Source organism: Macaca mulatta, chromosome 11, assembly GCF_049350105.2.
Source record: "Macaca mulatta isolate MMU2019108-1 chromosome 11, T2T-MMU8v2.0, whole genome shotgun sequence".
Lineage (NCBI taxonomy): Eukaryota > Metazoa > Chordata > Mammalia > Primates > Cercopithecidae > Macaca > Macaca mulatta.
The window spans coordinates 3,464,603-3,486,895 of NC_133416.1; the positions used below are offsets into that span (position 1 = coordinate 3,464,603).

The 22,293-nt window shown below is 49.6% G+C and overlaps 1 protein-coding gene across 30 annotated transcripts in view; it reads left to right on the forward strand.

Annotated features, from left to right (window-relative positions):
- CACNA1C (calcium voltage-gated channel subunit alpha1 C) overlaps positions 1-22,293 on the forward strand; it is a 740,665-nt gene that overhangs the window by 624,716 nt on the left and 93,656 nt on the right. For 29 of the 30 annotated variants that reach the window (XM_028829106.2, XM_028829113.2, XM_028829112.2 and 26 more), the window contains exons 14-21: positions 2,570-2,777; positions 3,817-3,937; positions 5,462-5,576; positions 6,330-6,450; positions 6,790-6,859; positions 14,144-14,276; positions 17,107-17,236; positions 18,461-18,520. In XM_028829106.2, coding sequence (XP_028684939.2) covers positions 2,570-2,777; positions 3,817-3,937; positions 5,462-5,576; positions 6,330-6,450; positions 6,790-6,859; positions 14,144-14,276; positions 17,107-17,236; positions 18,461-18,520 — 958 coding nt within the window. Of the gene's footprint in view, positions 1-2,569; positions 2,778-3,816; positions 3,938-5,461; positions 5,577-6,329; positions 6,451-6,789; positions 6,860-14,143; positions 14,277-17,106; positions 17,237-18,460; positions 18,521-18,667; positions 18,728-22,293 lie in introns of all 30 variants that reach the window. The other variant, XM_028829139.2, reaches the window with a different exon arrangement.

Below are 22,293 nucleotides of genomic sequence, written 5' to 3' on the forward strand. Positions count from 1 at the left end.
GATACAGCTGGAAATTCTTGTTATAAATATGCTTAAAGTTGCTGGTTCCCAACTCCCAGTGTATTGGCAAGTGTTGAACTGGCTGCGTGAGGATTACCCCAGCCCCAGAGTCAGAGATTAGGGTTTCACAGTGCAAGGGAGGGACCTGGAATCAGGATGTAGGAAATGCTAACACACCCCACTGGTATTTTTGTTGTTGTTGTTGTTCTATTATTATTAATTAATTAATTAATATTTTAGGACAAGGTCTCACTCTGTCACCCAGGATGAAGGGCAGTGGTGCAATCATAGCTCACTGCAGCCTCGAACTCCTGGGCTCAAGTGATCCTCCCATCTCAGTCTCCCCAGTGGGCGGGACTACAGGCATGCGCCACCACACCCAACTAATTTTTTAAAATTTGTTAAAGATGAGGTCTCACAGTGCTGCCCAAGATGGTCTCGAACTCCTGGCCTCAAGCAGTCCTCCTGCCTTGACCTCCTAAAGTGACAATCCTCCCAAAGGGGGTTACAGGCATGAGCTACCACCGTGCCCAGCCCACCTCTACTGGTGTTGATCACCAGGCAGGCTTGGGAAAAAGAGGGGAGGGTGTCCTACCCCCAGAGAGGTTCTCTTACTTTTTTCTTTAAGCAGATCACTACAGCCTCTAGCCTGCAGGGGCTCCAGGCAGTCCATCACACATAGTGGGTTGTACAGAATTTATTTAAGGACAGAGATGGGGAAGATGGAGGGAGAAAAAACCCTGCCATCTTCTGCCGTCTAAAATTTAGAGCCTATTTTGGTGAGATAAGACTGTATAGGCCGGGCGCGGTGGCTCACGTCTGTAATCCCAGCACTTTGGGAGGCCGAGGCGGGTGGATCATGAGGTCAGGAGTTCGAGACCATCCTGGCTAACATGGTGAAACCCCGTCTCTACTAAAATTACAAAAAATTAGCCGGGCGTGGTGGCGTGCGCCTGTAGTCCCAGCTACTTGGGAAGCTGAGGCAGGAGAATGGCGTGAACCCGGGAGGTGGAGCGGAGCTTGCAGTGAGCTGAGATCCGGCCACTGCACTCCAGCCTGCGCGACAGAGCGAGACTCCGTCTCAAAAAAAAAAAAAAAAAAGAAAAAAAAAAGACTGTATAGAACAGATACAAATAAACGTATATTAATGTTCTGCAACAGAGGGGGTATGGCTGGCAGGCAAAATAGAAGTGAGGAAAAGCTGGATTTGTGGAGGCCAAAGGTGCCCTCGAGGCTGCAGGTGGGTGAAAAGTTCATGTTGCCAGCCAAACTATGACCCCTCTGCTTCTGTCCCTTGGTATGGAACCATTCTCTGCAGAGATGAGCCCAGGCTGTGGCTGCAGTGGGAGTGGCTTGCATGTCACTCACAGAAGCAGCAAAAGCAATCCACTGTCTGGATTGGTGATGAGCTGGGAATCTCTCAAGGTAGTGACCTAGGAGGCAGGTGGGCCAGAGGGGGCCAGAGGGAAATGAGATTGTCCTGTTCTTGCCCTTGCTCCCTTCGGGGCCGTGTCCTTTTGCTACGGTGCACTTCCTGATCCTGAGCGGACCCTCACCCAGGCGCCCACCCAGCATCCGGCAGTCATTAGTAGGTTTCCCCTCCCGCTTTTTCATGAGAAAGGGATTTTGCCAGGATCTCTGTATTTATAGTGGAGAGAGGCCCCAGGACTGTGAGGAGTGGGGACTTCCTCCCCAGGGATCCCACTGAAAGCCCGTGTCCACTCAGGACCGAGCTCCTGCCCACTCAGAGGACTCGTGCTTTGAGCTGCCCCAGTGGGCGTGACAGTTTTGCTACAATCTAGGATTTCCCAAACTCACCTGCTGATCAGAATCCTGTAGGACGCTTGTTAAAAACAAAGATATCTGGGCCCCAAACTACAGCTAATGAATCAGAGTCTCAAGAGCAAAGGCCCTTGAAAAAACAATTCTTAGGACGCGGTCAACTTGGGAAACTTCACCGAGCCATGAACTCTCTCTTACCCTTGGGTGACCTAATTCTTGCCTCTGCTAGAAAGCTGCTGCCTAGGCTGAGCTCAGACAGGCATTCATGGGGAAAAATAAAAATAAAAAATAATAATAATAAAGCTTTTTTTCTGTTTAGAGACCAACAGCGACAACAATAATTACCAACCTTTATCAACTGTGTGCCAAGCACTCTCCAGGGGGCTCTTTGGGGAAAGGTGGATCGTGTCACACAATTCTGCCAATAGCCTAATGAGGCAAGGGCTACAGCTGTCTCCATTTTTTCAGATGGGGGTGCAGAAGGCAGGGAAGTGAAATGTCTTGCCAGAGGCACATGTAGCAGGTAACCGGCAGAGCTAGGTCACAGGCTTCTGACCACTGCCCCCGTCTCTTCCCCAACAGATTAGTCATCCTGGCACCTCGAATTAACTCCCTCCAGGGTGGCAACTCACACCACCACCAACACCCCTCCCCCCAGACAGGGAAAAAAAAAAGAGCATAGAGTGGCAGCTCCTCTGAGAACCTGCAGTGTGTAGTTGTGAGAATGAGGCACAATGGGGAGGACAGCAAGGGGCAGGGTGCTGACCTCCTTCCTGTTGGCTCTCAGGTACTGGAACTCCTTGAGCAACCTGGTGGCATCCTTGCTGAACTCTGTGCGCTCCATCGCCTCCCTGCTCCTTCTCCTATTCCTCTTCATCATCATCTTCTCCCTCCTGGGGATGCAGCTCTTTGGAGGAAAGTTCAACTTTGATGAGATGCAGACCCGGAGGAGCACATTTGATAACTTCCCCCAGTCCCTCCTCACTGTGTTTCAGGTACGGACTCTTCTCTGCTGGGATTCGGACTCGGGGTGGTTGAGTGGCGGGGTGGTGGGGGGAGTGTGGAAAGCTACACCCTTTCACCAGGCAGCCACAGCTAGCCTAGATCAGCCCTGGAGAGCCCATGCCTGCGAGAGTCTTGAGTTTTTTCTATAGTTTCCCCTGTCCCCATCTGCTGTGGAATTCCACTAGTGGGTGGACCATTAGGGGAAACAATCTAAGTGGTTTAAAAATGCCTTCTCAGGGGAATCTCTTGAACCCAGGAGGCGGAGGTTGCAGTGAGCTGAGATCCCGCCCCCACTGCACACTCTAGCCTAGGCAACAGAGCAAGACTCTGTCTCAAAAAAAAAAAAGAAAAGAAAAGAAAAAAAAAAGAAAGCCTTCTTATCCATGGAATCCTTTACTCAAATTCTCCATGAAAGCCCAAAACATAAACAAAGAAAAGCAGACTGCTCTTATTGAGCAGGGGAGAGGGTGACGAAACCCTGGCTTTCCTACCCACCATGCTTGTCCCAGGAAAAAAATATTACTGGCCCATCAAATTTGTGATTTCATAGATATTTTGGCTTAGGGCAAACTCAGAGTGGCATCTATTTAAGTTTAAAAGTAGATGGAGGTAAAAATGAATCACATGTAGATGCTATGAAAATCTTCAAGTGATTAATGTTTGGGGAAAGCTGGTGTAGCGTGTGGCTGTCTCAGCAAACACACAACTGCACAAGGGCCCTGATGCCTTACCCCCCAGGAATAGCTGATGGTCAGCTCAAGCATGTGTGGAGAAAGTCAGAGATCTTTGGGCCAAAAAGCCCTTTTAGTCACCCTTCAAATCCTATTATGCCAGTGGCCAGGCCTTTTGTGTAAGGACAGTGGAATAGCTCAGAGCCCCCTGGGGAGGAGGATCGGGGGCCAGGAGGAGGGAGAGGAGTGAAAGGAAATTTTGGACAATTCTGTTGACGTAGTGGGGCAGGGCAGGGTGGTTTCCGGTTTGCTGTTGGTCTAACGCTGTGTCCCTTATTGGTGGGAATGTGTCATTCAGATCCTGACCGGGGAGGACTGGAATTCGGTGATGTATGATGGGATCATGGCTTATGGCGGCCCCTCTTTTCCAGGGATGTTAGTCTGTATTTACTTCATCATCCTCTTCATCTGTGGAAACTGTATCCTTTGCTGCTGCCCCCCCACCCCTGCGGCCCCCAGCCCCCAGCCTGCAGCACAGTGCCAAGCGGGCACGTCCCCGCAGGTCCGGGCGGTCCCGCTCGGGCTCACACCACCCAGCCTAGAACCCCATGGCGGCGGAGGTGGGTCTGGGTGGAAACGTGCAGCTTTGCCATAGGTGAGGTTCACCTTCCGGAACCCTTCCGGGCGTGCGCTCGGCGTCCTGTAGGTGAGCGACGCCCCCTGGCGTTGCGGCGTGCGCTGCGCAGCCTCTCACACGGGCTGCGGTAGGGACACGGGCCGGCTGCCCTGGGGCCGCTGCGTCCGCGCAGAGGCGGGGCGCTCCGTAAGGGAGGGTGAGCCGTTGTCCTTCAAGTGACCTTCAGCTCCCCTCCTGCTTTTTGGTCAGCACCCCTCCCTCTGATGCTGCTCTCCAGGACTGGAGTCACAGGCAGAGCTGCCCAGACTTCACACAGCCCTAAAAGCTCCTTCCTGATCCTGGCTCGTGGGTGGGGTTTCCAGGGTCACAAACCACAGGTGCTGCTTCTCTTCCCCAGCTCACCACCCCGAGAGAGTCACGTCCAGAGTCAGGGGTAACATGGGAACAGCACCGGGCCAAGTCCCAGTTAAGGCAGTGCAGAGAACACAGTCATGGAAGCCAGCAGACAAGGTTTCCTCTTTTCCCAGCTGGGTGACCTCTCCTCTACCTCAGTGTCTGTAAAATGTGGCCATGGAATCGTAGAACCTACTACGTAAAGGGTCGTGGGGAGTTTTAATGGGATCATGCATGCAAAGCCCCTACCACATTCAGACGCCTCCCTGGACAAGCCCCTCTTCCCCTGCCTGGGTTGCGGCCTCCCTGTGTGTGAAATGATAGGAATGTCTGGGTGCCTGGGGCTGGGGGTCAGACTTCACAAACTGAAAGCGCCCTTCCAGCTATGCTTTCTTTGATTCTGCACTTCTCTGACCCACAGCGTTTCTGTTGGTGGAGTGGGGTGGGGAGAAAGGGCAAAGAACTGTCTCCATTGGGAACCCCCGAGCCTTGGCTGGCTCCAGCCGGACCCTCCAAGGGTCTTCGTGTGTGCAGGCTCACATTAAGAGTTGGCAGAGATGCCAAGCCACCCCCTCAGTGCCTAGTTATAATAAACCGCTCTTAAGAGCATTCTGCATCCTGCTAGAGACAATGCTGTTTATAATGTCAATTACAGCCAGTCATCTCAGCGGGGAAACCAATCATGAAACCCAGCAATTAAAGTGCAAGGCAGGGCTTGCTGCCTCACTCCCGCCTGCTCCAGTGTGCAGGCTAGCCTGTTCTCATCCCTCTAGATAGCTCCAGGTAGCTAGGAGGGTGATGGGGAGCAAGGGGAGGGGAGTAACACTGTTGGGGTCTGATTCCCTCAGAGTGACTCACTGTCAAGCTCTCTCTGCTGAGGAGCTCTGCCTTGCACGTCCTACACCCCTCTGCCCCCTGTGCCCACCAAAACCCCAAGCCAAGGGTCATTTTCTTTAAGAATGGACACAAACAGATATCCTACTGAATGTGTTCTTGGCCATTGCTGTGGACAACCTGGCTGACGCTGAGAGCCTCACATCTGCCCAAAAGGAGGAGGAAGAGGAGAAGGAGAGAAAGAAGCTGGCCAGGTAACCCTCTAAGCTTGCCCAGGCCCGGGGCTCCAGGACTCCCATTCTGGAATGTCATCCCACTGGTGGCAGAGAGAGACTTGACTGCCAGTCTGTGTTGGCTGTCCCTCCTAGGAGGACTCTGGGTTTGGGGCTCCCTAAGTTGGGCCTTTCTCCTAATTCCTAAGCATCGCTCTAGTAGGGACCATCGTGAATTATAATAGTCTCTACAATGGTGTCATATTCTCCACCTGTTGGGATTATCTTTTGAGAAGCTGTGATAGGTGGCGGGAGTGTAGGGTGGGGAGAGAGAAAGGCAACCACTCAGTTGGGAAACCCAACTCCAGCTTATGGAGGGAGTCCTCCTCACTACTTTATGATTCATCTCCAGTGTTAGGAAGGCAAGACGGGGCCCTGTGTTGTATCCTATCATTGTATAGACGGGACAGTTCCAGGCCACACAGCTGTCAGGCACTGAGCAGAGCTCCTCCAGGAGCCAATCCTAGAGGAGATACACCATCCTTTTCTGCTCTGGCGGCCCAGGCATCTCTGGAGCTGCAAGAGGCCAATTGCGTGTCAGGCAGAGCAGGTGTGGCTCAGCCCCGTAGCGCTTGTGACTGATCTGTACACGAGAAGTGCCCTGGAAAAAGGAAGATGGATTCAGACCCAGGGAGCCCCCACTGGCCCCAAAAGGCCACAGGGCGGTTCCCTCCTACACTGTTCCCTATCACTCCAGTAAACAGCCATTTATTTTTTCTGCTGCTGACTGGCCAGGACTGCCAGCCCAGAGAAGAAACAAGAGATGGTGGAGAAGCCGGCAGTGGAGGAATCCAAGGAGGAGAAGATTGAGCTGAAATCCATCACAGCTGACGGAGAGTCTCCACCCACCACCAAGGTGAGGAGCTGTCTCCTTCCTGGAGCTGTGAGGCTGGTGCTGGGGAGGGAGGGCCAGAGCCTTCCCCGGCCAGACCCCATGGAGAATAGGAGAGAAAGAAGGACACCCAGTGGAAAGAAAGCCAGTGGGGATGAACAGGAGAGCTGGGAGGAGGAAGAGAAGGCAGATTGGCTGGATCCCAGCCATCTGCTGATGTCTTGAAGGGGATATGCAAAGTGACAAGGACCTATTTTCGAGCGAAGTCACTGACTAAAATGCAACTTCAAGGCTACTGCAAGCCTCTTAACTTGTGGACATATCTAACTGAATTCTTCCTCCTTCTCCCCTGTGACTGTCTAGATCAACATGGATGACCTCCAGCCCAATGAAAATGAGGATAAGAGCCCCTACCCCAACCCAGAGACTACAGGTACCAGTCCCACTGCCTAACCTGGGATTGGGAGACTGGGGGCAGAGATTTAAATCCTAAAGCCACGTGGGAGTGGCCGTGTATTAGGGACCATGGTTCCGGTGTCCCTCCATAAGTACCTTGCACTGCTGAGTGTCTTCCATCTCTATATTTAAGCATCATCAGTCAGCATCTGGGAGACAGCTTTGTTTCTGCTTTCCTCATAATGAAATCACATTTGAGCAGTGCTTTTGTGTCCTTTCCAAGCTGGATTCTGTGTACATTTAAATTTTTGTTACATTACATGTTGTAAAATCATTATTAATTTATATAATGTATTAGTATGGCATATGTTGCAACATTATGCTCACTTAATATTAATAGTAAATCCCAAATCTGCCTTGCCCCTACTCAGGAGGCAGTGCCGAGTGCAGGGACAGCTGCCACCACAGATGTCCCACTTGTTGCTTTAGAAAATGATTTCAGGTCTCATTATAAAAGGCGCTCTTACTGACTCCATCTTCCTGTGCTTCTATCTGATACATAAATTGGCAGGCAATCTGCTTCTCAAGGGCTTTACTGTCAGAGGTCAGTGGTCTTCCCTCCAGGCTTTACTTCCCAGCTTCCTGAAATCCCATGCCCTGTCCAAGGCCTTGGCTTACCTTCCTCTGACCTAGAATTGCAGATACCATCGCCAGTTTCAAGCTTGAAGTTAATAACATGTGTCAAGGGACTGTTGATTCTACTGACATTTCCTTGTTCCTGTAGGTTAGGCTATATTTGGGTTGTTCACCAAGTTAGGTGGCTGAGAACCTCCTACATTTATGAGCAAAGCTCGGTTTCCCCTTTTGCTTTCCCTCCGCTGGTTCTCTGCTTAGAACACTCACAGGCATCTTCTGTTGTCCTTGGGAACCAGACTGCCTGTGGTCACACCATCCTCACTCCCCTCCTCCTGCAAGGGAATAGGATGTGGTTTCCTGGAGCTTGGATAGAAAGAACAGGAAGGGTGTTTTCATGTGCAGGGCATTAAATAGCCTTTGAAGTTCTTAAAAACCCTTCTAGGGTGAAACTGTTAGGGAATTTCAACGACGTACTAGAATTATTGAACAAATGCAATGGGAGGATCTTGTCTTGATCCTGAAGCAACAAATACACTTTAAAATGACATTTTAGAGGTAATTGGGGGAAATTGAATATGGACTTGGAACTAAATGATTTAAAGTAGTTTTGTTAATCTTGTTGGTATAATATTTTGTAGTTCTGTTTTCAAACTGCTGCCGTGTTTATAGCCAGAGTCTAAAATGTTTACGAGTTGCTTTGCTTTTAAAATATTCCAACAACAAAAAAATGGGACAGAGAAGATAAATGGAACAAGATCAGCAAAACGTCCAAAGTTGTTGAAGCTGGTTTTATATATGAGGTTTAGTATGCAAGACTCTACTCTTGCGTAAATCTTTAAGGTTTAAAATGAAAGACAGTAATAAAACAAATTCCTTAGGGCCCTGAGAAAAGCCCTCCCATGGGGCCAGCCTACAGGATGGGCCTCCCTGCACACACCACAAGGCAGATCTGGTATGAGGGTCTTTTCACACAGGCACCCAGCTGCAGCCAGGCCTGTACGGCAGATACACCTCTCGCATCTTCAACAAAAATCTCAAATTCTATTATTCTAAATACTGTACTCTTGGCTTTTCTCTGTCGCTCTAATGAAATCAAAGAGAAGAATGTTAAAAAAAAAAAAAAAAAAAAAAAAAAAAAAAAAAAAAGGGCTAATAAGGATTTTGTCACCACATTGACCGTCCTAGAAGTGCCTCTAACGTAGCTACCCGGTGGCTCTGAGGACCGGGGGATGCTTACGCTTTCCAGCTGAAAAGCTCTTCCTCCCCTCCGCTGAGGCCTCAGGATTCTTGAGATTTTTGAGCGTGTGTCCCGCTCCCCGTCATTTCTGCTAGTTACATGTGTCTCTTTACTTTTGTGTTGAAACCTCTGGTCCATACCCTGACTGCCCCGCCACACATACCAGCCACCACTCCGGCCTTTGAAGCCAGCCCCAAGCATGCCCATTTGCACACTATCCCAGGTCTCCAGGTCCTCATCCAGGAGGTCCAAAGGGCAGTGTGCTCTTAAAGCTGGTGGCCCCACACATCGCCCTGCCCCTAAAGGCTAAGTCAGCCTGTCCTTCGCAGCTCCTCTCGCCTTCCCATTTCCTCCCTTCCCTGCCTGCCCAGTCAGCTCCTGGATCCTTTAGTGCCAGGTGCAGCAGAAGTTCCCAGAGACTCCTCCGAAGATCACGTGGCCTGTTGTCTCTGTTGTGGTCAATCTCTGGTTCCCTCCTGCTTCTCTTCTCCCGAACCATGAATGGCGAAGAGCCTGATCTACCATTGTGCTCCCAACCGCTGCTCCTTCCAGGCTGCTGACCCCTGCCATGCCTGGTTCGTGCAGGTACCCCTTAGCAGGCAGCACTGGTGAGCGTTCCTCCTGCTCTGCCTTCAGCCGGGCCACTAGGGAGAAAGGGCCACTGCCAGGGAGCACACTGCCATGCTCTTCTGCTGCCTCCCTGTCTCTCTCTTGCCCTGTCTCCTAGGCTCACCCCCTGCCCTCTCCCTCCCTCCTGGGCTGTCCAGATTGCACCCAAAGCGATGTATCAGAGTGGCCAAGTGGGAGCTGGACTCCGGAGTACACTCTGCTGGCTGCAGCTTCAGTTGCCCTCACATGACCATGAATACTCAGAGGAGGGGCCTGTTTCTAATTCAACAAGGGGCCATCGAGGCCAGCCACAGCCCTAGAATCCTTCCCTCTGTTTCATCTGAAAAGCTCGCCAGCCAGTTTCAGCCTCCCAGATCGGTATACCCTAATTATAGAGAAAAACCCCAACTCACTGGAAAGAAAATCATTGTGCCCAGATGAGTGGAAGGTAATTCTACCTTTGTTTAATTTATTAATTTATTTGAGTGAGCGTGTAGATGTTTGCAAGAGCCACTAAGGACTTAAAGTTAACAGGTACACATTTGAAAAAGGAGTGCCACCAGACACTGAGTAGTCAGCAGCGCCTGTGCTGGGGGAGCCTTTCGTTGTTGCAAGGGGTTCAAGGTCCAGGAGAGCCATGAGGTCGTGGAGTCTGGGGGCTTCATGCAGAAGGGTGGTCTTGACTGAGCTTTGAATCGGGGAGTTGGAGAGGCTGAAGGAGTTTTTTCAGCATCGTACAATCATCAGAGATGCTAAGAGTTGGGAGGAACCTTGTAGATATTCATGAACTACCCATGAAGCACTTACTTGTGTGCCAGGCACTGTGCTAGGTCCCAGGGACATGGGGGTCCCTGTGGTGGGCAAACAGGGAAGACCCCCACCCTCCTGGAGCTGACATATCAGTGGGGAGACAGGCAGCAGGCAAACCAACCGAAAAGGTGACATCACATGATGTGAAGATAGTGAAATCAACGATTGTGTTAGGGGATACTCAGGGGTCAGGCTGCTTTGACTGTGTGGTCAGCAAAGGCTTCTCTGAGGACACAGCGTTTGACTGGAGCCTGAATGATTCAAAGGAACTAGACACGGAATCAGAGTGAAGGGCGCTCCAAGTGGAGAGCCTGAGTGCAGAATCTCTTACGGGGGATGCACTGGCTATGGGGACTCCAAAGAGGGCCAGTGTCCCTGAAGCAGAGAGAACCAAGGGATAGTGTCCTGAGCAAGAGGCTGGGGCAGGGCAGGAGGGCAGGGCAGAAGGTGCAGGGCCACACAGGAGACCAGGTCTGATCCAGTGCCCTGGAGGGCTGCCAGAACGTCTGAGCAGAAGAGGCCCTGACCTGATGTCTGACACACCCTTTCAGAGATTCCCTCTGGGTGCTGTGTGGATAAAGAGCAGTGGCGGTCGAGAGCAGAACTGGGGCAGGGAGGATGCTTGTGCAGTATCCAGGCAGAGAAGATGGCAGCTTGGGCAGGGGATGGTGCTGGAGATGCAGAGAAGTGGTCAGACTTGGGGTACATTTTGCAGGTAGAACCAGCTGGATTCACTCATAGCTTAGATGTTGGAGAGAGACAAAGAGGAACGTAGGGTGACTCTGAGGTTTTCTAATTGAGCCAGTGAAGAGAAGATCCCCAATGCAGAAACTATATCCACCACCTGTGCTCCTTGTGCCCCAAGGCACTGCCCTGGGTGTCTGGCCCTTACCAACCAGGCACTCCCTTCAGCTGGTAGCAGACTCTTGTGCCCTGCTAGAAACTAAGCTCCTTGAGGACAAGAACTATGGCTTTGTGTTCTCAGCCTTGGGCTCAATACTCTCTAGGCACCAGATCTTACAAATGTCTTTACTTTATGTGGCCAAGAGCAAAATCACAGAAGTGAAAATGAGCATCAACTGGAGAGGGGCAAGGGCTGCCAAGGACCAAGGGCGGGGCTTCGAGTGCTACCCTGGTTTTACTTTGGAATCCTCTGACCTGCCGTCCAAAATGCAGCAGCAACTCCAGAGTGCAGCAGCACCTCACTTCCCGTGCTTTTTCCAATCCTCCAAGAACAAAAATGAGAAAAAAAAGATCCCTAATGTATTCCACTGGCATTTGGGAGTAGAAGACTAGATGGTTCAGTTGCCAACACCAAAATGAGCTTTGCCTGACTTTTCCTGATCTCTCAGCCTCCCTCCACATCCATAGTACCTGCTAAGCATCGCATGCTGTTGAAGTTGTGTTCCTTTACAGATCGGAGTTTGTCCTTCAGAAATCGTTTCCCGTTAAGCACTGTGCCTGACGTTCAGCTGCTCTGTGACTGAATGGACCAGCTAACTTGCTTCTCCCCAGGAATGCAGCTCAGCATGGAGCTTCATAAACAGGGAGGGAGCTCGTACAGATGGAAGAGCCTGCACCATTTTCCATTAGGAGCTTCGAATGGCACAAAGCTATAGTAAATAGGGGTTTCTGTAAACATAAATGATTAAAATAAGCACAGAATTACCTGTTATCAAATTACCATGGAGAAGAAAGTGTTGGGTCATTTCGAGCAAAACTGAAAAGAATACAAACACCTAGGCAGGAATTTAAGATCCTTCTCAGTTAAATTTCACTTGAAATATCATGATTTAGGCCAACTCTGGTTTTACTTATTCGACTTTAATTAGAAGACTTTTCTTTTACATACCAAGGGTAGGGTGTCACAAGAACTCCAACTCTTGGCCTGTAGACAGTTTTTCATCTTGGACCTCTCTTCTGCTGAAAAAATATCAATTGTCTTGCTGGTCAGCTCTAATTACCCTAGGGAAAGAATCTGATTGATGCCTGTATGGTACTGGTCCTCCAAAAAAGCCTTGAGTCCCTAAATGCTTGAATGCTTTTTGCTTGATAAAGAATTGCTTTCTGTGCCAGGCATTTTTTCTTTGCAATACCTGGCTTTGTTTGAACCAGAAGAGGGAGAACATGCGGAGGCCCGGCTGCATCCGTGAGACAAGCGTCCCATAACTATCTTTCTCCAGCCAGACTAGTATCCCCTTCACCTTCGTCTTATAGAGTCCCCTTCCTTCTGAAGGGTGTGGAAGTTCAATCATCATCAAGAAATAAGGGCTTCTAGTGCCAGGCATAGCTTTTCTTTCCAGGGTTTTCAGCACACAGAGAGAAGGGACAGACATTTAAAATCAGTCATCAAGGCACTGGAGGCAGAGGTTCTGCTGGGATTTGTGGAAAGGTCATTCCCTGGAGCACGAGTACTGAGGAAAGCCGGATGGAGGATGCTATCTGGATTGGGGGTCCTTGTGTGCTCTGCAGAGAGGGAGATGAAGAGCAGCTCAAACAGAGAGAGAGAGAGCATGAGGAACGACGGAGCACACAGTGAACTTGTCAGCTCACTAGGGCTACCATAACCAGTGACCACACGCTGGGCAGCTTAAACAGCACAATGCATCCTTTTATGGTTCTAGAGGCTGGAAGTCCAAAATCAAGGGGTCTGCAGGGTCAAGCACCTTCTGAAAGGCTCTTGGGAATAATCCTCACTTACCTCTCCTAACTTCTTGTGGTTGCCGGCAGTCCTTGGCTTGTAGATGCATCCCTCCAGTCTCTGCCTCTGTCTTTACATGGCCTTCTTCCCTAAGTGTGTTTTTGTGTCTCTGTGCCTGTCTTTATGAGGAGAACAGTAGTTAGATTTAGGGCCCATCCTAGCCCAGAATAACTTCATCATAACCAATTACATCTGCAAAGGCCATATTTCCAAATAAGGTCACATTGCGAAGTTCTAGGTAGGCATGAGTTTGCAGGGAAACTGTTCAACGCACTGTAGTGAAGTGTTCAGAAAATAGTTTCATGTGAGTGGACAGTTTGTTAGGGAATAAAAGGTGGTAAGGATCTGACTGAGAAAGATGTTGAACACTAATCTACAGGCTTCGAGTCTGTCCCATAGCGGCTGCTATGTGCCTGGCACCATTCTGAGGTATAGATGTACTGTTATTATTATTCCACCTTAGATGGAGAAACTGAGGCACAGAGAGACTCAGTAAAAAGCCCACAGCTAGAAAAACAGAGCCAGGATTCTGATCCAGGCGACTGGCTGGAGAGTCTGCTCTTCACTCCCATGTTGTTACTTTCCCCTTCTGAGCATCTTCAACACATTTGACCAGCACAGGATATGCAGTGCTTCCCCCCATGAGCATTGTGCTTGCAAGCGCAGAAATAAGTTGCCTGACTTTCTTCCACAGTAAATGTGGCCACTGGCAGGGAGAACAAAGGCGCTTCTTTAGTTGGTGTCAGTGTCTAAACCTTTGCATGAAGGGCCTGTTGTGGTCAGTAGCATTGCCCTGTTATCTCGACAGCACATGATTTTGTTGTCGTCGTCGTTTTGTTTTGTTTCAGAAATTGGGAAAGTGTTGGTTTTTAATTCCTGGAACTTCCAAGGGTGGGGCTATTTGCAAGGGATTCCACAAGCCAACTAAGCCATATCCTTTCCCCAACCTGCAGCCTAGATAGATGAGTAACACCTGGCAGTGCCCTGTCCTACCTGATCACCTTTTCTCATACCTTACAACTAGGATGACTAACCACCCCAGTTTGCCCAGAACTAGGGGGTTTCCTGGGATGTGGGAATTTTAGTTTTAAAACCAGGACAAGTCGGTCACCCTACTTACAGTCCCCCTTATTGTGCACTGCCAGCTACATCTTCTCCAACAGAGATGAGCTGCAGCAGCACCCACAGGGAGATGGCAGAATGTCTGTCTTGGTTGGTACCCTACATTTTCAGAGCCATAATCATGTCTGCCAGTAGGAAGGTCTCTGAAAGTGGTAAAATAAGTGGGAGTGCTGGAGTTATTTAGAATGGTGCTGTTCTTCTTACAGGAGAAGAGGATGAGGAGGAGCCAGAGATGCCTGTCGGCCCTCGCCCACGCCCACTCTCTGAGCTTCACCTTAAGGAAAAGGCAGTGCCCATGCCAGAAGCCAGTGCGTTTTTCGTCTTCAGCTCTAACAACAGGTGTGCAGCGATGGTGGGGAAGGTGGGCTCCTGCTCTCCCTCGTACCAGCCTGGCCGTTTCCTGTGTTTTACCTGAACCTCCGGATGGAGCCTGAGGCTCTCCCAGCTCCCTGCAAATTGTATAAACAGACACTGATTTAGGAAACAGTCCTGGATTTTGAATCAGAAGGCTTGTGTTTTATTTTTCTCTGCACTTTTCGGTTTTTTTTTTTTTTTTTTTTGGAGACGGAGTCTCGCTCTGCCGCCCAGCCTGGAGTGTGGTGGCGCAATCTCGGCTCACTGCAAGCTCCGCCTCCCGGGTTCAAGCCATTCTCCTGCCTCAGCCTCCCAAGTAGCTGGGACTACCGGTGCCCGCCACAGTGCCCAGCTAATTTTTTGTATTTTTAGTAGAGATGGGGTTTTACTGTGTTAGTCAGGATGGTCTCGATCTCCTGACCTTGTGATCTGCCTGCCTCGGCCTCCCAGAGTGCTGGGATTACAGGCGTGAGCCACCGCGCCCGGCCTTTTCTCTCCACTTTTTGAAATGTTTAAACTCTATTTCTATTCTTTGGGTGATTACCCTTGATAATTTACTAATTCTATTTAACTTAACAAAATATGATGTTAAACAATATCAAGAATCTCCTCCTGTATAATAGATTGACCTTAGACTATTTTAACTCACTCATCTGCTCCTTACTTACATGGAATTGTCATTAGTAACTTAGTCCAACTTTTATTTTTAACCCAACAAGTTAGTGAGTCTTATTATCATATAGATAGTGTGTGTTTGGATATATGTACACCTTACCATTTTATTTGTTCACCATTTTTTTATTCATTTCCGTCCATCCTTTAGCTAACATTTTCTTTCCTACTAAAGTACATTCTTTAGAAGCTCCTTTAGTTCCATAATGGCAAATTCACTTGGCCTCTGCTTACCTATAACTGTTTTCACTTCTTGCTCTTGAAAGATAGTTTTGCTGTGAACACTATTTTAGACAGTTTTTGTCCTGCAGCACGAGAAAGGTGTTATTCCACTGTAAAGTCAGGTGTCATTCCAACTATGAGTTCTTTGTGAGTAACCTAACCTTTATTTGTAGCTGCTTTTAACATATTCTGTTGCCTTTGTGGTTGTACAGATTTACTACCATGTGTCAAGGCGTGGATTTCTTTCCATTTATCTTGCTTAGAATACATTCTGCTTCCTAAGCCTATGGATTTAGATTTTTATTTAATGAAAATGTACAGCCATAATGTTTAAATCTTACTTCTTTTTAATTCTATATTTCTTCCTTTTGACACTCCAATTGGACATCTGTTAGACTTTTTCATTCTGTTCTCCCTATTTCTTAGAGGGTCTTACATATCTTTCATCTCCTTGTCTTTCTGTATTCTGGGAGATTTCTTCAGCTGTATCTTCCAGTTTCTTAATTCTATTTTCAACTTAATCTATATTACTGTCTAAACCAATTTTTTATCTTGACCATTATATGTTTTTGTTTTAGTTGGTTCCATTTGTTGCTTGATTTTCCAGATTCATCGCTCTAAATCTAGTAGTTTCTATTGATGCCTCATCTTTGTGATTTAGTCCTTTATTTCATTAAATATTTCAAATATAGTTGTTTTATAGTCTATATCTAATATTTCCAATACCCCCAGTCTTTGGAATCTAAATCACTTATCTGGTGTTTCTTCAGATTTCCCATCTTAGTGGCTTGTCCTTTGGTGCATCTGATGATCTTTGATTGTGACCCCAACACTTCTTCTTCATTTGTGAGAGTCCTGAGGACTAAAGTAGGTCTGGGGAGGCTTTCTTCCAGATGCCCCTTGGAGGTGTTGGCTCAGGCTTTCCTGCCCCATGTCAAGACTGGCTTAACCTGCAATTTCTTGACAGCACTGCTGTTATTGGCTTCCATCCTCAAGCAATTCTGCCTTCCTGGCTGGCTCTCTCTCCATACATAGCCTCAGCTCAGTGGAGGTTGGCGGGAGGGGTTGTTAGTTTGAAGCAGATGATTCTTACAGCCATCTCCTAACTCTCATAAACCAGAATTGTCTCAGAGAGCTTGGCCCTTCGAGGGTTTGGTGCTTCTGCAGCAGGAGGGCTTCTCAGAGCATTTAGTCAACCATAATGCCAGGAGCAGAAGTCTGAAGGCCTGGGTTGAAGCCCTGGCTCCCCAACACTAAGGCTATGTTTCTGGGCAAGCTTCTCCTACTTGGGTTTCAGTGTTCTTACCTGTGAAATGAAGATGATGACACCCATCCCTTCCTTCCTACATTGTTGTCAAGATGAGATGGTGTACAAGACACTTTCACATTTAGGAACCTAGCATTTTTGGTGCTATCACTGAGCGCCTAGAAGCTCAGGTGGGTAATTGTGCTGGGGCATGGAAGTGAATTGCACATGTAAAGCTCTTACACAGGAGCAGATCACCTACAGAAAGCCAGCTTGGCCGGCTCCTCAGCATACCCAGCTCCGGGCAGTCCTATTGTTCCCTGTGCATTAGCATAGAGCAGATCTCATAAAGTGATTTCTTTTCAATGATAGGGAAAATAAGTCCCCAAACAAAAGCCAGTTATGAATGTCAGAGCAGGATTTGGGAATTCAGAGATTCTCAAAGGTCTCAGATGTAACCTTCTAAAATATCAAAGGTGATATCTGCACCATGGCGGTGAGGGGTTGTCATTACCAAGCGGCAGTAAGACTTCAAAATGAAGAGGTCACTTGAAGCCAACAAGCACCAGTTACCAGCTGCTGGGAAGAGCTGAGGGGACAGGCTCCCAAGAGCCGACTGCTGCTTCCCCTTGTCTGCCTTGACTTGTCTCTCCTCCTGTCCCCCCTCCCATATAGGTTTCGCCTGCAGTGCCACCGCATTGTCAACGACACGATCTTCACCAACCTGATCCTCTTCTTCATTCTGCTCAGCAGCATTTCCCTGGCTGCTGAGGACCCGGTCCAGCACACCTCCTTCAGGAACCATGTATGCATTGCCTGTGTCCTCTGCACTCCTTCCCTCTGGGGCTGTGCCGGGCCCACAGCTTCTGTTGCTGACATCATTGTTCAATCCGGAGCCCAATTCTAGATGTCATAATCAGATCCACAACTGACATTTCATTAAGAGAGTAGGGCTTTGATAGAAAACCACCCTAGGACCACAAACAAGTAAGAGAGCATGTACCCAAATGCTCAGGCTGGCTTGATCATTGGCAAAGGGTAGGACTTCCATTGCCTGTGGATGTTCCCCAGGAAGCTCTAGTTCCCTGCAAACTTGGTAAAATGTGGCCACTGACTACATGCCCTCCCTTGCTCCCAGCGTACTCTGACCAGAAGGGGAGCATTGGCAAATAGGTGCCAATGATGAGGCTAACCTTACCTAAAAGAGAGTCTTGGTACCTTCAGTAGAGTACACCAAATGTGAGGACCCACCCAAGGCTCTGTTGAACAACGTTAAAGGCCAGTTTAAGAATTGCTGTATTTCAAAACCTCAAAACTTTGTCAAGTCCAACCAAGTGGGCATGAAGACAACCCACTGATCTAAAGCCATACCCATGCCAAACTACTCTGCACTCCTGGGGCCTGCTTGGTCCCGGGCTATCTTGGTGAGGTTAGCAGGTGTTGGCCCCACCCCTGATCCATCACCTGAAATAGAACAAGTATGCAGTCCTGCAGCCGGTCCTCAGCCTGTGCAGACCTCACCTGGAGGATGCACCTCCTTTGCCCCAGAGGACATAACCCAGGAGTAGATTTCTACCAACACAGGAAGCTCGCCAGCTCAGTCCCACCAACAAGAGCGAAGCATTTTTAATCTCCCTGCAAAAAGACAAACCCCATTCTCTGTCCTTTTGACAAGCATCTCAGTGGTCCGATTTGGGTTTGTAAGTAAATTGGATTAATGGGAAAAGCATCCAGCCAGATGCTGCTCAGATCCAGTACCAGCTGAGGCCAGCCCTGGAAGCTCACCTCACTTATCTGGGGGCTTCAAGGGAAGCCGCTGTGCTGCCTGAGGCTAGCCCCACCTCAGGATCGCTGTGTGCGTGCTGCTCGCCCCCCATTTCCATCTGTGTCCCTGTGCAAAGGCTCAAGTGCCATGCATCTCATTTTGAAGTGTGGCCCCTTTTCTGGTGAACATCCACTGACCTCTCTTCCCATCCTGCTTTTCTCCCTTCCCCATCCCATCCTCACCCTGTTCCTTTTTGTTTTGCAGATTCTGTTTTATTTTGATATTGTTTTTACCACCATTTTCACCATTGAAATTGCTCTGAAGGTAAAGCCCCCATCCCCCTCTGCTCCTCCTGTCCCCCTTGTGCCAGCACCAGGTCTCTGCCGCTGTCTGTCGCTAACACACATGCTCCTTCCTGTTGGTGTCGGGTTCACTCTCAGAGCCACTAATCCAATTATGCTTATTTTTCAGATCCTAGGCAATGCAGACTATGTCTTCACTAGTATCTTTACATTAGAAATTATCCTTAAGGTAATGCAACCTGGGCAATGCATCCTCTGTCGCTTTCTTTGTGTATCTCTGCTCTGTCTGGCTGGCTCTTTTCTCTCTTCTGTTTCTTTCACTCTCTCTTTTTTTTACTCCCAAGCCTGAAATTGGAAAAATGAGTGCCCCTCACTTTGTGTGATGCACTTTGCCCAGACTCAGAAGCCAGGAGCAGCCTACCCCACTGCAGCCCCTCCCTCCAGCCACCCCTAAGCAGTCCGTGCCCTGGAAGGGACACGTGTTGGCTGTGCCAACATCAAGGCTGCCATTTCACTGGTTTGGGCTGCAGCCGTCAGCAGCGCCAGACATACATGCCCACACGCACCAGCTCTGGGTAATTGATACCTGAGCCCACGTAGGACTCTCCTTCCCTCCCCCTGCTCCATACACTCTGAAAGTGGGAAACCTCCTGGGACATGAAAGAATCACTTCGGCTGCTGTCTTTGGATGCCCGTCCTTAGCACCGTCCTCTGTACTTGCAGCAGACATTGGGTCTAAGCTGGGGTTAGGGGCACATAACAGTGATCACAGGCCTGCTGTGAGATGTGGAGCTGGTCTCCGAGCTGAGGGCTTTCAGCAGGTAGCTATAGACTACTGTCAACCCCTCAGTCACCTGCTGCAAAGCTTTGTCACAGTGCCCCTTGCCCTGAGCGTGGGGGAGGGAGGACTGTGCTGGAGAGCTGAGTACAGCGGGGTGAGAGCAGGTGCTGCAAGGAACCTGAGCACCCAGCCCCCAGCCCCCAGCCCTCGCCTGCTGCTGGCCCAGCTCAGTTCTGCTAAGGGAACTGCTACAACATTGCTACCCTCAGAACAGGCAGAGCCCACCACAGAGCAACACTGGGATGAGAGAGAGTGTGCCTCCATTTTTCCGGTATATTTCTGAGTCTCTAAACCAATGCATGGCCAAGCCAGTTCATCTGAGAGTCAAGGTGTGAGTTCCATGGCCTCAGGGAACGTGTGCTCCTCTCTGAGCAAGGGGGTAGATTCTACCCTTTCCCCAAACAGAAGGACTAAGGCTCTGAAGTCCATGCTTCAGCTTTAGCTTCTTCCTGGGAGACTAGGCTGGGACTCCCCCTCCCAAGGAGTCCAGAATCCCTTGTCATCCTATCGCTGTGGCCAGTGCAAGCTGAAGTCCACACCTGACCGATGCCACTGCCAGCTGCAGACCTTTCCTTCCCTGATGAGACTCCCTCATCATGGCCCAGCTTGTTGATGGACATGACAGTTCAGTCACATCCAAATACAAATTGAATGGGGCAGTTTTTGTGTGCCTTCCCCTGTGTCCTTGTCCCCAGGATACTCAGGTGTCCCCAGTTTCCATCCCTGGTTCCCGCTAGCCAAGTATGTGGCTCAGATTTTTCTTTTCTGCTCATGGAGAGTAGATCTGACCAGGCTCTGGCTCCTGGAGGTCGGGAGAGGGAACCGAAAGTTGTGTGGCTGCACTAAGGTGCGCTGCGGCAAAACCTCTTTTCCATGGTGAGCTGCTTTGATTCCTGGACTTCAGATGCAGGGAGGCACACAGACACCAGAGGTCTCTCCTAGGACAAGAGAAGCTCTGAGGCCCAATTCTCAGTGCCCTTCTCCAGAGCTGCCCTTGTGGATTTCAATGGTGCTATTTCTCCTTCGGGATTGCCATACAAGCCAAAGTGAAAGGTCTCTTTGCAACCATTGTCATGGCAAGGTCCTTCCCTCCCCTCCATCCCCTCCCTCTTCTACTCTCTTCTGTGCTCAGCATGCTTCTTGATAGACACCCCGATGCTGGAACACTTCCCTGTACCTCCTTCCCACTGGGTCCCTCTTCCTGGCCTAAGGCCCAGTGTCATGTCGTGGCACAGATGACCGTGGCTGTCCAAGGGGGACATTTAGCACAAGGAACAGTGGAGGGGCCTGGAGATGTTTGGCCTTAAAAAGGAAAGGCTTGTAGGCCCACAACAGTTGCTGAGTAATATAAGGGACTGTCACATAGAAGAGGAAGAAGGTAGAATCAGGACCCATGAGTAGAAATCACATTAAAAAGACAGGTTTCCTAACTAGGAGAGCTGCCTGGAGAGGCAGGGATGGCCCATGGTTGAACAGAGAGCTTTCCTACCCTTCCAGGCAGAGCCAGCGAGCCACGTCCCATTCCTTTCCTTCCTCAGGATAGAAGCACCCCAGCAAGGGCCGCTTCCCAAGTAATGGTGTAGAATTAGGCAAGCAGGACCCAGGTGGCTGGCAATCGGAAAAACAGGGTCAAAGAGGGACAATTCGCACTGGGTACCTGAGCCTGGCTTTTCCTGATGCCCTGAATGGCACAGATGACTCTCAAGTGAATGCTCTGTTCTCCCCACGTCCGTTTGGCCTTTCTCGTACAGCCACTCTTCCTCTGGCCCTGGGTGCACACTCCCACCGCCCCCATATGCACACACATGCACTTGCTCAAGTGTTGGTCTCATTTGAGGGTCCCCAGACGAAACAGGAGCCCAAAACCAGAGGACAGAGTCGGCACTCTGAGCCTCGTTAGTCCACCCCTCTGAGGAATGCCTTCCGCCGAGCACAGAGGGTTCTGTCAGAGTTCAGTAGTAGCCTCGGAAGATCCAAGCCCGGAGCAAGAAGAAATTGGACCCGGTGCCTTCCTAACACTAAAAGCGAGGTGGCTGGGGAAGTACTGGGCTTTCTGCAGGCACAGAGGGCTCTTCGGTTAATGTGAACTATGGGAGCCTCCTGAGTCCAGTCTCTGGGGGTCCCAGGTCTTCACTGAGAGGTGAAGAGGCGAGCCTTCCAGACGGTGGGCCTTCTGGAACTATACTCCCTTGCATCTTTTATATAATCTACCCACTTCTAAAAATCATTGCCCAACACAGGTGCCTGAGTCCTGTGGGAACCCCTACTGCAAGAGATAAATGGAAAGAATTAGGTTGCAAGAGCTATTTTTGCCCATTTCCCCCTGTGTTTGCTTTTGAATGGCTCTGCGGACACTCTGCCCTGGGCACGCTCTGATTCCAAAGAGATTAACTGGGCCCCAGATGACCAGGGAGCCTCGCTCCCCTTCTCCACCGTCAGTTCCACATTTTTCCCTTTGGCCGATGCTTCCTGTCTGCTGCCTGTCACCGCCCTTATCCTGGATAACCACGGGCCCTTATGCAAGTCGGCAAAATGAGAAAGGCTATAAAGGCGATTTGTTGAGCGCCTGCAGTGCACAGCTTTACACCAGGCTCAGAGGGTGGTAATAATGGCCAAGTCCTGTAACAGTCATCATCATCTTGTGTGTTCTCTTTTAAAAAGTTTCCAAAGGGCTTTCACAAAGCCAGGGGATAGTTTCCTCACTTTATGATGAGAGAACAGAACTTTCCTCATCCAGGAAGCATCCGGAATACAAATCCAGTCTGTAGTGACAGCTCAGCCTTTTATGGGGCTCACTGCGTGCAGGGTGGGTCCTAAGTATTTTACACAGAAGTACCCGCTTGATGCTTACAACCCTGTAGGGTGGGTCGTATCCTCGTTTTCCAATGAGGAAACAGAGGCACTAAGGGAAGTTGAGTTTCTTGCTCCAGGCCACACAAATAAAATACCATGGG